General features: G+C 37.7%; 1 protein-coding gene across 1 annotated transcript in view; it reads right to left on the reverse strand.

Moving 5' to 3' along the window:
* Positions 1-3,445: 3,445 nt before the first annotated feature.
* fig4a (FIG4 phosphoinositide 5-phosphatase a) overlaps positions 3,446-14,201 on the reverse strand; it is a 51,827-nt gene continuing 41,071 nt past the window's right edge. Inside the window, exons 22-24 of the mRNA XM_044376266.1 lie at positions 13,266-13,351; positions 9,508-9,582; positions 3,446-4,567 (exon numbers count right to left, since the gene is read on the reverse strand). Of these exons, the coding sequence (XP_044232201.1) occupies positions 4,390-4,567; positions 9,508-9,582; positions 13,266-13,351 (339 nt within the window). The 3' untranslated portion in view covers positions 3,446-4,389. The remainder of the gene's footprint in view (positions 4,568-9,507; positions 9,583-13,265; positions 13,352-14,201) is intronic.

Below are 14,201 nucleotides of genomic sequence, written 5' to 3' on the forward strand. Positions count from 1 at the left end.
CATTGTAAGTGTCTAATTTCAGTACCAAATTTCCCCTTTTTGTTACTATCCTTCTTTTGCCGGTCAACAGAGAAACACTATCCAGGGAAACACAAGAAGGGACTTTGTACTAAAAGGCTGGAAGATATCTACTTGATTTGACTAACTAAGGCTGCCGAAGACTCATATTAGCTTCAGATAAACTTTTAAATTCATTTTTGCATAAAATACAGGGCATCTGACTATTGTTTCAAGATGGTCTTCAAAAATTGTGAACATATCCATCCTTTAAAGGTAAAATCACGTGCACACAGCTACACAGACATCCTTCTCTCCAGTTTACAAAGAACAACCTCCTTCAGTCTATTGAACAACCAGCCTAGGCAGACCCAGATTTCTCTCAGGGTTGCCTCTTACCTAAAAAATGTACGTGACAAAGTACTACTTGTATCAGTAAACATCAACAGTACAAAAAAGACTTCAATATATCTCACCATATTGCCAAGGAAACTATAATGAAGGAGCATAAAGGCAGGAAGTGTTTGGTTGCGACTCACATGGTGGTGGATGGAATTTATGTTGAGTATAGGTGAGTTAGAACAAAGAAACTCAAAGTTTAACAATAACTGAGCTTAAACAGTATTGTCTGTATTTTGATCCAACCAGGAAATTTGGTGGTAACTGTAATAAAATATAATGCTTCACAAACGAACCGGTGATGGTAAGCGTTTGCAGTGCTACAATTTAAGATGGTATTCTGGCTAGACAAACAAATGACAAGCAAGATTAGAAATATTTGAAGGGTCACAGTTCGACAGGTTGAAATGAAAAGTGGTAAAACATCTATGCAGTAAAGGAGGCAAGTGGATGTATGAGGGGAGATCAGCAATACAGGAGGCGAAAACAAAGATAAAATGTGTCTGTAACAGCTGAAAAAAAACAATGATTGCTGGGACATATTTACTTAACAACTAAAAGTACTCACAGACTTGACCTATTTCTCACAAAAGACACATTTGTATTCACTCAGGGACACATACACTTGACACAAGAGTGGATCGCTCACAAAGGAATAGTCACATAATCTGATAAATGCATCTGACCTGCTGAAGATGTTATCATAACCTCAAATTTATGATAATTACATTGCTAATTGCTGAAAATCAAATGAGTTTTGAGGATTGTGCTCAGAAATTAAGCACTGGTTGTAAAGAAGAGGTGATGTATCTGAAGAAAAAGGAAAAATAAATCAGTGTACTGTATGTTATACAATATGTAATCTGGCAAAAATTCCACCACTGTGGGTATCACATAAGGTAGAGAGCTGAGAAAACATATCCAGAAATGTTGTTGTCTGATTCAGCTTGTATTAAGGCTGATTATGATATTCTTTAGAGTCAATATGTGTTTTTTTTTAAAGAGTATATTTAGTTAGTTATGGTTAGTTTTAAACCATAATAATTTCGGTGGCAATGTTGAGAACTCTTTGAAACAACATTCAGTCTTTCATGTAGGGAGATAAACAGAAATCTAGTGTTACTTGAATGACCACCATAATATCTACAGTATATAAGACCAAAATCAATAGTGACACATATTCATTCAAATATGCATATTTAAATAACCAAAGTACATCATCTGACATGTTTCAAACCCTTGTTCACATTCCTGAACAAACATAATTATAGACATTACCTTAATAAATATTAAGTAAAATACTGGGCTCAGTATTTCTAATACCAGAGGCTCTCCTAGACCTCATTTGTATGCCCCCTCCAGACATATTTTAAAACACATTGAATAATAATTTGTACCTAATTTGTTTTTTTCACTAAAAGGTTTAATTAACCCTCTTAAAAATTGAAATTAATTCTACTTCTTCTACCTCATTGAAAAATACAGAATCTATGAATTTGCAAATATTGTTCATTTTTCAAAGTTTAACTGCTGGACACAAGATGTCTCCTACTTCACTGAAAGGCCCATTCAGTCTATATGTGCTGGAGGCTTCAAGTTTCCACATCACATGTACGTAAAGATGCATACTGGGCCAGGATTGGCTCCAAACTAGTTGGGATGTCATGAATCATGCTCAAAGGTATGCACCTTTAACGCCACTTGAAGGTGAGCACAGAGGAACGTTCCCTCTTCAGCAGATGAATGTGAAAACAACCTTCTAGCGTCAAACTCTGCACATGCATCATCCAGTTGAAAGACCAAGTAGAAAAATATTTTTTTGAGTGGAGAGGGGCTTGAAGCTTAGAAAAAATGACTCCAACTCAGCCAGTTTCCTTTGTTCTTGCACATGCCATGTGCATTGTGCCATCATTCAGGAACTCTAATAATTGCAAAATTGAACCTATTGATCTTTTTTTTTCTGGGAATTTCTTTAGAATTCCATTTGGACAGAAGACCCCTGACGTTCCTTAGACCATACATTAGGGTTTCCAAAATATTCCACTATCAAGAAAACTAGCCATGTATATAAACTGCAGTTGAGTTTAATTTACTAGTTAGAAAACAAGGATTCAGCCTGCTGTGGAGGAGATGAAACTGACGTTACATCATGGAAACTGGATAATGGGAGGTTGCACTCAAAAGTGATGGTAGGCTGGGTAACTTTATGTACTCACGATCACTCTCTTCTTTTTAGCAAACCAAATTTGGACATTATCAGGAACCATCAGACACCAATCAATGAATCCCGGGAAGAACAAAAACAAAGCAGCCTGACTTGATCTGTATTCCTCTCTAGCACATAACATAGAAAGGGTAAAAGAAGCCTCCTGATTCAGCTGAGAGGCTCTTGTCACTGAGATGCTTTATTACTGGATTGTATTCTAGATATCTGTAGTGCACTCTCAACATCTCCCAGTGCTATAATTATGGTGATAGTGCTGGAGAGTTTTTTTTTTTTTTAAAAATGGAAGATGAACATTTTCTCCTCTCCATGCTTTACTGTCTTGAGTTAATATGGTTTCAAATACACTGAAAAAACTATTTTTCTTGAATTCCCCTGCCATTCTCCATCACATGCTGAAGCAAAAGTCCTCTGCTCCCTCCCTCCCTCCCTCCCTCCCTTCCACCTTCAAGCTCACGAGGCACAGATGCAGCAGTCAGTGGTCAGTCAGTGTGCCGACTGTTTGTGTAACACAGTCTTCATCACATTTCCTGACACCTGTGGTTGAAAGCGGAGTACTAGGAGAGTGTGCGAGAGAGAAAGGTGAAAGTGTGACAGATAGAACATACAGTAATGGGTGAAAAAGGAAGCAGAGAAAGAAGAACTGACAGTTGAGAGCGAGAGAGATGAAGAACAATTACAGAGACTGCATGTGAGGAACAATATTCAGTTTAGCATGTACAAGAAATGAAGAAAAACGGAGCTCCGACATGAAAGTAGAAAAGTGAAATATATAGAGTGAAGAAAACTGCTCATTTGCAACAGCAACCCAATCTGTCACACAAATTTAATAAATAAATGTTTAATTTAAGAACTACTGTACACAATAAATCACCTGACATCTCAGAGATGCATTTGTAAAAAAAACAGCCGACAATCACATAAACTTACAATGGAGCTGATAAAATCTAAAATATCAAGCTATTAGTAATGACTTTCATCTACAGAGAAACAACAAAATTCAGGTTTTATTCTATTGCATAGTGGAAAAAAAAAGAGTATTGCCTGGACATTCATTTATTTGTACAACTTACATCATGTTAGACTGTTGGTCAACATTGTTTTCAGTGTATGTACAGTATATTCATGACACGGCTTTTTTTTTAGTAATTTTAAATGGTCAAATGACATGAAACTGATTCAACAAAAGGAATAAAAACAAAAAATCAAAACCTGAAGAACATCTGTCACTGAGGTAGGACACTTCAGGCCTACCATTATATTAACGCCTTCAATATTTAAGATTCAAAACAATTTACATCAATTTACATGTTTGAGATTTACATCTACTATAGTTAAATAAACTTTCCTCTAAAAAAGTTGAAATTAAAATTGAACCATCAGGAAATAACAAATAAAAAGCACCATATAGGTAGTCTGTTAAGGCATGTCTGTATGAATAAAAAGTAACTGGAATAAACAATTAAAACACTCAAATGACTTTCATAAAAAAGGAAAAAAAAAAATCAATTCAGGCATAATTTTGGGACATATTGGTTGTTTTTGCACCATTATCTTCATTATAAACAGTTTTCTCCCAGCAGAAAGAATGAAAAATCCAAGAGGAAGATAGTTGGTGCAAAATGATTTGATGATGCGACAAATCTTCTCTTGTTTTATCTTAGAGCCACAAAGAAAATCGTAAACTGAATCTTGAAGTTGGAAAGTTCAAGTAGATGATCTTGAAAATGGATATTGGTAACAGAAATCCATCCCATGTTGTCTGTGCCTCACATGTATCTGTTCTTGACATACTCCCTGTACATCAACATGTCGTCCCTGCACAGTGCCCTCACCTGGCCCTGGCCTATCATCACGTGGCTCTCAAACACTTGGCGGCTATCTCTGTCCACCTGTGGGGGAGAAACGGCGTAGATGCTGTCGTCTGGAAAGCAAGAAACCGGCTTCCTGAGAGAAAGAGACAAAGACACGTTCATGTTCAAATCATGGATTGAAGAACTTATTTTAGACAAATCACGTTGTGAGTCATGAAGTTTAATTTTCACATCAGGGAAAAAATGGTAACTATCTATAGATGACCAGATAATTCAACCAACAGCATCCAGTGAAAATCTGCTGGAGAGAGCGAGTCATTAAGAGGGCTGTTAATGGAAACAACACGAGGACGGCAGAGAAGGACGCTTTTACAGAGGAATTACTCATATTTTCGCAGAAGCTAGACTATAAAGCATGTCTCATCATCCTCAGGGTGGATTATCAACTGCATGCTTGTCAGGTCACCCACTCAGTCAGCTAGTTCAACAGCAGCTGAGGCCCCAGTGAGAGGCTGCCCAGACACATGGCTGCATTTTAAATGTGCCTCCTTGATGATGGACTGTATCAGGGCCACAGCAGCGGTAACTCAAAAGAAACCTTGAGATTAATTATGAACTCAGTAAGTTTCATCATGGAGTCCTCAACTACAGAGGTGAAGTAATTAAAGCTATAACTAGACCTGCAACCTGAGTCCAAGCACCCGACGCAACCCAGAACCAAAGATGCACATGTTTTTTGCTATGTTCAGGCAGACTGGGACGCCCTCCTGCAGTACACACTGCCAGGATCTGTTCTTGCCTTGAACTTCAAAGGATGTGAAAGCCTTTTTGCGCCAAAACTTCTCATTAAATAATTTCACGTCTCAATCACAACTGTTAATGTAAGGGTTCAATGCAATTAAAGCTAAATGAAAGCAGGAAAAGGCATGAGCAAATTTGGATATTATGCACAATATAATACAGTACACAGTATGATGACTTAGGAGTGTTGGTTTTACATAAAATTTCATGAAAAAAGCCAAAAATTTGAATGACTGTTTAATGTTGAGGTTTTTAGTTTGGTTCAAAAGCTTGGAAAAAAGCCAAGATGGACTACTGAATTAGTTTTAACTGTCATTTCTCTATAAGTTTACAATTACACATACTTTACTAGTAATTTATGAATTTTGTTGTAGACATGATGGTCTGAAAATTGGATATTTATGTATGTATGTTTTGTGAAATATATTAGACAACTGCCCAGTGCAAGAAAGATGGATGTGTCCATTGGAAAGTAGTGAAAGCTAAAAACTGCCACGGACCACTATGACCACAGCAAGGGTCATGAGACCAACAAGCGATCCATCACCAATCATCATTATATTAAATTGTCGTTTTTTTTCATTGGAGTTCGGTGCACTTAACATTACTCACTTGCTACTTGCTACTCACTGCTGAAAAGTCCTTGGCGCCCTCATTGTGGCTGTCACCCTTGGCGCAAAAGCCTCTCACGCTGTGCTTTTGGTGAAGTGCTGCCCGGCAAATGCTCTCCCTCTGGACGGAGACTAGACGGTCCATGGCCAGAGGCCTAAACTACGGGGGTGAAGTAATTACAGCTAGTCACCCCTCTACGCGACAATTTCAGGGCCGCCCAAAAAATCCTGAACATGTAAATGGTGAAAAACAGTTTAACGCTCTAACTCACACACAGTTCACAGTCTTTTTGCGTGTTCTCAGCAGTTATGTATAATGTGTTTGAAAGGAAATCTCTAATTTTCCTTTACACAGACTTTAAGTTAACCATAACACTCATTACTCAGTTTCATTAAATCCACTCATTAAACTATTAAGCACATTTAAATAATCAATCTTATAATACATAGTGGATCTATGACTAAAAGCTCTTATCATAATCTAGAAGAAAACAAATCACCACACCTCACTGATGCTTCTCAGCAGGAATCTGCCAGAGTATTAATATCATTTCAGCTTTTATCGCCAGAAATTGAGTCAGCTTTGCTTTTACCTGATGGATCAATGGGGGAGCTACACGGAGGGAGGTGACACGAGCGAAAACACAGCAGTTGCGGTAACAGCATTTTAAAATAGTACTGTTGCACAACAGACACACCTGCAAGACCTTGTGGACCTAACATGAGGATGCCAATAATGGACAGACGGACTAATGAGTGGCCAGAGTGATGAAAGGGGAAGTCATTGGCAGACAAAGTGAGATGCAAACTGAACAAGGTATGACGTTGGATTGAAAAGATTGAAAAAGACTCCCTGCTGGCTGAGCTCCAACACACAATAAAATATCTGTATGCCACCTTTTTGTGACGGATAATAACTTCCAACTGTGCCAATTTTTTTTTTTCACTTGAGAAAACATGTACTGTGTATGCAGTCACATGTTCAAAGAATGTCAAACAAGGCTATAGAGTAGGGAGCATAAAATACATCCACAACACAAAGGAAATATATCCAACATCCTTTCCTCAAGTCACCAATTTCCATCTTATCATCATTATAAGAAGAACGTCCAGCTAGTAATTAATGTACCTGTCAGGCCTGGGTCATATCAATGTCTTTATTACTAATGACAGCAGCACAGTCCTGATAGAGACTGAATATGTACAGTATGTAAAATCTGCTCTCTTTCACACTTACAGCACAGCAGTACATCATCAAGTACTTGGAAATTATTCATAGCCATGTTGGTGGCATAGCTCTACGGATGCTAATGTCGGTTGATTGGTCAGCTGGTTGGCAGCTTTGTACCAGACTAAAATATCTCAACTATTGGATGGACTGCCATGAAATGTTGCAAATACAATCATGGTTCCCAGAGGATGGATCCGACTGACTTTGATGATGCCCTCATGTTTCCTTTATAGCACCACCAGCAGGTCCAATTTTCAATTTGTCCAATTCTTTGTACCTGCAAAACTAATGATATTCCCATGAGTCTCTCAGCTGGACTTGTGTTTAGTGCCAATTAGCACATGTTAGCATGCTAACATGGTAAACAACCCTGCTTAACATAACCATGTTAGCATTGTCATTTTGAGCATATTAGCATGCTAACGTTAGTATTTAGCTCAAAGCTCTGCTGTGCCTTAGTAGAGCCTCACAGAACCACTAGCATGGCTGACTCTTAGTCTTGTTTATATGTTAAAGCTGATCTTGGTATAAAATGGATAGCTTCTGCCTTCAACGTTCAAACACATGCTTCTTTTATTACAAAGCTGGTCAACAGTGAATCCTGTACAAACAGAAAGCGCTTTTTCTTCCGCACTTCTAAACTAGGCTTTCACAAAGAGTAGTATGTGCAACATGAAGAAGATGAAGAAAAATAACTGTCATGTGGACATATTTGCCCTTACTTTACAGTTTTGATAATTATTCTGCACAAGCATCATTTCACCCATCTCTATTTATGTTGCATTCTGTTATGATGCACTCAGCCAAAGACCAAAGTCGGTGTGGTCCACCTGGATATATTTTTAGAGAAAAACACTAAAATCAATTTTTTTCCCTTTCACGCCTCTGCTGTCACTCAGCCCTTTCTCCCTCAAAAGCCTTCGGTTAGGCATCTCTCATGTTGAGTGGAGTTTAATAGGTTATTTTTCTTGAGTTGGATTTATATTTTTAGGAAGACCACTGCTGTTTTTTGCCTTTATTGGCATGTAAAAATTGGACAACTGAGGACTTTCTGTATGCTATGGACTTTCTGTGTCCTGAAATATGGAAATATTAGGGAATATTCCCTTGCATTAACATTAATTTGTGCAAATGTGAAGGGTAGTGTTAATCTGTAAAGCACTAGATTAGTCTATTAGTCATGCAAGTGAACTCACTAGAGTCTGTGTGTGCTGTGTCTGCATTCAAATTTCCTCATTACTCTCTTTTTTTTATCACTATGATTACAGAAAAAACACTGGAACCTGTTTGATTTGAGTCCCAGTGGAGCTGCAACATTAGCAAAGCAGACATGTGCAGTATATGTGTGAGAGGAAGTGAGTAAAAGGGCCATTTTGTCATTGAGATGCTGTGTGAGTGCAAGTCTGTGAGAAAGTTGGAGCTATAAAGAAAGATAGCAAGACAAAGAGGGAGACTGCTTATAATTCTGTAGTGCTGCACATTGCCATTCCACATGTGGCTGAATTTTGAATCAGTCTGAGAGGAAAAAAAAACAAAACACTATGTCTATAACCCCGTGGACCTGCCCTGCAGTGAGCAGGAAGGCACAGTGTGGACTGACTGGGAAACAGCTGGGATTACAAGAACTAAAGAAAGAGTGGTTGATTATAAGAGATTAAGATTAAAGAGTGCATAGCTGGAAACCTCTCTGGAGACCACTTAGAGCGAGCAACCTTGTTCACTTGTCCCAAGGCTACTGGAAATGTCGAGTGGTATTTAACCCTTACATGCTGTTCATATTCTGACCCTTCACAGTATGGAGTGGGTCATTTTTGACTTGGCTCAAGTATTCCTTTATAATAAGTCCCTATACCAAATTTGTGTGTTCACCATATATGATAATGCCTATGCACAGTTTCACTCTTTCACTGTTACAAGACTCCCCCGTAACACCTCAAAGGTCTACTGGAGCCTGCCTTGGTGGGAACCCTGGCAAATGTAGCAATATGGTGGGGACATGGGCAGTTCTTGTGACAGTGTCAAGATCCCTTTGAATAAATACAGGTCAAACCCTCTACGTGCAAAAAGTTTTACCAGCTGAGCAAAAATAATTTCCATTAATATTTCCATTTTTGTATATTCTGGGCCACTTTAGGAAAAGTCATATAATTTCAGGCTTAAAGAATGTAATTTAGGGTGTTTTTATTGCTTTCAAAAGTCAACATGGGTCAAATTTGACCTAAATGGTATGTAAGCGTTAAAAGGGTCAGGTCATGACTACAAACGAATATTGCATAATGCTTAACATTACACATGAGTGAGGATTATTGAGTTTGGGTTCATATTTAGTTTTTTCTGTGTGTGTGTGTGTGTGTGTGTGTGTGTGTGTGTGTGTGTGTGTGTGTGTGTGTGTGTGTGTGTTTGGGTTAATGTGCCACATGTTTTACTCACAAGCAGCTGATGTTTGCCAGGTTTATGTGCTCAGTTCTCTCCACCCTGTGCTGGCTCTCGCCCAGATGTGCAAACCTGCAGAAACACACACACGAAATGAAAAAGGTGAATATTCCTGCAAAAAAAGCCAGACATGTACAGTACACACACAAACTGTACACGTGTTTGTCCACTTGCTGCTCATTCCATCTCCATCAAATGAAGAGCAATTAACTAAAGATCATTGGGTAACAGTGCCATTAGGGCTATAAACGTAATCTTTAATCTGAGGTCTATTTTTCAATACAAACAGTTAGAGATGAGCTAACCATGTCTCCAAGGTTCAAAACACATCATCATCAAATCTCGTATTTCCCTGTGGGTCATTTTTCTCTCACAAAGACACAATAATATTCAATAGTTGAGAGATCCCCTCTGGCTCTTGCTTATGATTTTTAATATTAATGCATTGATTAGCAGAGCTCTGGCCGCAGCTAACATCTTTGGAGCCGTTCCAACTTCCATCCTCAATAATGAATGCACTTTCATTCTCATTATGTGCCACTACAGTAGGAGGATATGAACAACATCCTTCACTACAATTTGGATTTTTTAAAAGTCCATTCCCCTGCTTCAATCACGTGTCAAAACTATGCCTACCATCAGACTCACAGATATAAGATATGAAAGTTGCAAGTAAAACTAATCAGCAGGTGTTTTTTAGTAAATTCATTTATTGTCATTGTCATGTCATGGCCATGTCATCAGCCTGTAACATTTTTTTTAAAAAAATGTGCAGATGCTAATTTTAGTCTGTCTACCGTCACTTTGTTAGACATCTCTCCACATGCAGAGATCATTCTTGAACCAGCAGATCAATAAGGATAGCGATAAGGATAACGGAATAAAATAGTAATAGAGAACATGGACATTTTTTTCAGAAACACAGAGAGTTACGTCTATATTCAAAATGCAACGTGTCTTGTGTTTGCATTGCATCCTGTTCTGTTGAGACCACTATTAGGAGACTAAGATTTATTGGTCTCTTTTCAACAGTATGCTTCATGTGTAGAAAATCGATGCAAAATGATGAGTTTTTAAAGAAGATCTAGCTCTTGAATTATGGGGGATTAACATAAAACTAGGTTAAGCGGTATGCAAATACACCACAAGTGATGTTCCTGGAATCATCAGGTGTTTTAAGTCTTTCAGCATCATACACACTCCTCCAGGTGACCCAGCAGCATTTCAAGTCAAGTGAAGTCAATTTTTATTCATATAGTGTAGCCTGATATCACAAATAACAATGCGACAGAGCGAATCTGATGAAGCAACATGTGAAACGTGTAGATCGCTCCTTTTTGTTTTTAAATCTGTTAATAAAAACTGTCAATCCTAGTATCCTGGTGTGTGCTGGAATATTGATTTTTTGGTTTACCCTGCACCAGCTGGCACCCAGGAGGGAAGCTCTGCCGTGGATGGGGTACCTTCAGTTTTTTTTTTTTTTTTTTTTTATCACAAACAAATTTGCCTGAGGGGGCTTTAGTATACAACATCCTCTATGCTCAGACCCTTGATACAAATAAGGAAAAAATACCCTCCCAAAAAACCCTTTGACAGGAAAAAAAAAATGGAAGAAACCTCAAGAAAAGAGCAACAGATGAAGGGATCCCTCTCCCAGGACAGACAGATATGCAATAGATGTTGTGTGAATAGACCAAGATAAATTTATGGTATGGAAAAACAGGATGAGAAATTTATATATGAAGAATATGATCAGGAGAACAACAAGCAACTTCCAGGTTTGATTTGATTATTTTGATTGATTTTTTTTTCTGCTGTCAAATGTTAGTGTAGCTGCATTTGAAGAGTTTGGTGTGATATCACATCATTGACACTCCAAAAATGACCATAGGGTTGAATCCGTACCTCAACAAAAACTGAACATTTTAATGAGGGTAAGAGTTAATTGCAGGACTGTTGTATTAGACTGCATGAGTTTCAGTTTGAGGAGAGGACAAGGCTTTTATTTGAGACAGTCTATTATCAGAAACGGGCATTTATTTCTAATTTCCCCTATTTTATACATATATCATAATAGCTTATAAAACTCTGCTTAAGCTGAAAAGGATTCAATGTTTTGCTCAATGGCACCTCAGCAGTTGTCAATACGATCTTAAAAAATGCCCTAAAAAAAGTTTTTTATTTAATCCTCCATATCCATATGTCAAGATACAAAATCAAGAAAGATCAAAACATGAATTCCAATCCCCCCCCCCAAAAAAAGTAAGTAGAAGAAGAATAAAAACAATAAAGCTGACTATCATAAACATTTATGGTAAATCTGAATTGGTTCACGACATGCAAATTCAAATGAATGGTCCTGACAGTGGGTCACATTTTATGTGAGGTGTCACATTTGCTAAAATATGAAGTGCATTTAATAATCCACAGATGGAAAACAAACACAACCACACTGGACCAGTTATCCTCAGTAGGTTTAGGACACTTGAGTGTGAGAAAAAGATATTAAATCTCTATCAAATACATGATATCTAACGTGCTGTTCACATCCAAAGAACAGATAGTAGTGTTCAGTTTCAGAGCCTGACAATGGCTACTCACTATAGCTCATCAACATTGTTGAGAGCAAACAGGGAGGAAAGGACAGAATGAAATAAAAAAAAAAAAAGGACAGACAAAAAATGAAACTCAGGGGTGAAGCGAGGAAGAGGTGCACAAAGAGCAGTGAGGTCAGAAGTGTGATGCACAAAGCAGGGTAGAGTTGACAATGTTACCTGTACAAACTGACCCATATTACCCTGAGGGGGCTGCTGACACTGACTGCTTGTTCCTCCCCTCTCTGTCTTGAGCACCGGGTGCATTGTCAATAACAATAAAAAGACCAGAGTAATGGGCAGAGGCAGCCAGAAAATAAGGCCAGAGCGCTTCCATTTACAGGCATTTGCTTCAACATGACACAAAAATAAATAAATAAATAAAAAGCCACACTAGACACGCAGCATAATGAGAGCTGAAGACCAAACAAACAGATGTCAGCTTGAGTTGGTGGGTATGAAACACAACAAAAATGTACCCAGAATTGTGTATGTGTTATTTTCTCTGACTTATAGCATCCATTAATCATTTATTTTTTTCATATATTATGTGGACCATAAAGTACAAGTTATAGATCTTGTAGATCAGTGACATAGTGTGAAATCACTGGCAGGATTGTGTATCCTGTCACCTGCACACACACTAGGATGCAAATGCATGAGACATACAAAACAGGGTCTCACTCATAATTAAACTGCTCCATAGTGCTACAAAAGGTCAAAAAAGGTCACCTTTAAATGCATGGAAATGTGGTGTGAAGCAAACCGTTTTTTACAATATTTGCCTTTATCAGTGCATCAATAAACTGAATTCCATAGAATGATTATTAAAAAAATGACTCATATGGACTTAATTAAGACTCGTGGTTTCTATCTGTTGCCATTGTTTGCTTTGTTTTTCCTTATTGTTCACTACTCATTTTTATGTCATTTTTAGAATTATGGGGAACATATTAGACATACATTAATATACATATTTTCTCATCCCTTAGAACTGATTTTGTATTTTGTGGTTAAAGCATATGTCCTTGCAAACCTAAATGTCAACTACAATATTATTTTACCACTTTACATGTCCTAAAATCCCTGTACACTGTAGCCTATCAATCCAGAATATGTACACCAATTGTATGAGTGTGTCGGCCAAGCGTCTTGTCGTACCTCTTGTAGGTGAGCAGGTCTTCCTCAGCAGGAAACTTGGCCAGATCGATTCCATAGGGCTCTTTCAAAGCCTGCTGCTGGATCTCCTGAAGAGGTGAGAGGGGAAAGGTAAGATGTCACAGGTTATGCGAGACAGAAAAATGGAAATTTTACACGTCACACACAAATAAACTTGGTGGCCTTTTCAACCAGCCGCATCCTCCAAACAGCGACTCAAGTGGCTGCAGCTCAAAATATAAAATCATACAGACAAGGTTATCAGGTTCAGCCGCTTCTCTACAACCGATCCACTGATTAGATTGGCTCAAGGAGTGTAATCTAAGCAACTGAACATAATATGATTGTTGGTGTCTGATGAGGTGGTTTCATGTTCTCAGGAACAGTGCCCTCCTGGGGTCCTCGCACAGTGTCCGGAGTTTGTAGAGACAAAATAATCATAATTAACAAGAGATCAGATAACAGAGGTCAGACCTGTTCAAGATGGCAGGCAAAAGGGCAGGAAGGGCACAGTGTGACTTCATAATGGTATAAAAGTAACTATATTTTAACAAGATTGAATTTTTTAGTTTATTTAAACAAAAAACATGGAAAATGCTGAAGGTAATGAGACTTAATATTTTATTATTTTATATACTTTTATGTTTTATATGCTTGTATAGGTATTTTCAAAATTCTGTAAACTAAGGCTATGAGAAACTTTAATTCATGCAGCAGGGTAAAATTATGTAAAATTATGTAAAATTATCATGTAGTCAAAATATTTTCAGTAATTACAAATCAGTGGATGGGGAAATGAAATTACAAAAAAAATAAACATCAGAATAAAAAACCTTAATTAAGGACACATTCTAAGGTAAGAAACACACTAATTCACAATATATGAATCAAAACCCTCAAATCAAAATGAGCTTAATATGGTTTAATGTGGTTTAATCA

This window comes from Thunnus albacares, chromosome 16, assembly GCF_914725855.1.
Source record: "Thunnus albacares chromosome 16, fThuAlb1.1, whole genome shotgun sequence".
NCBI lineage: Eukaryota > Metazoa > Chordata > Actinopteri > Scombriformes > Scombridae > Thunnus > Thunnus albacares.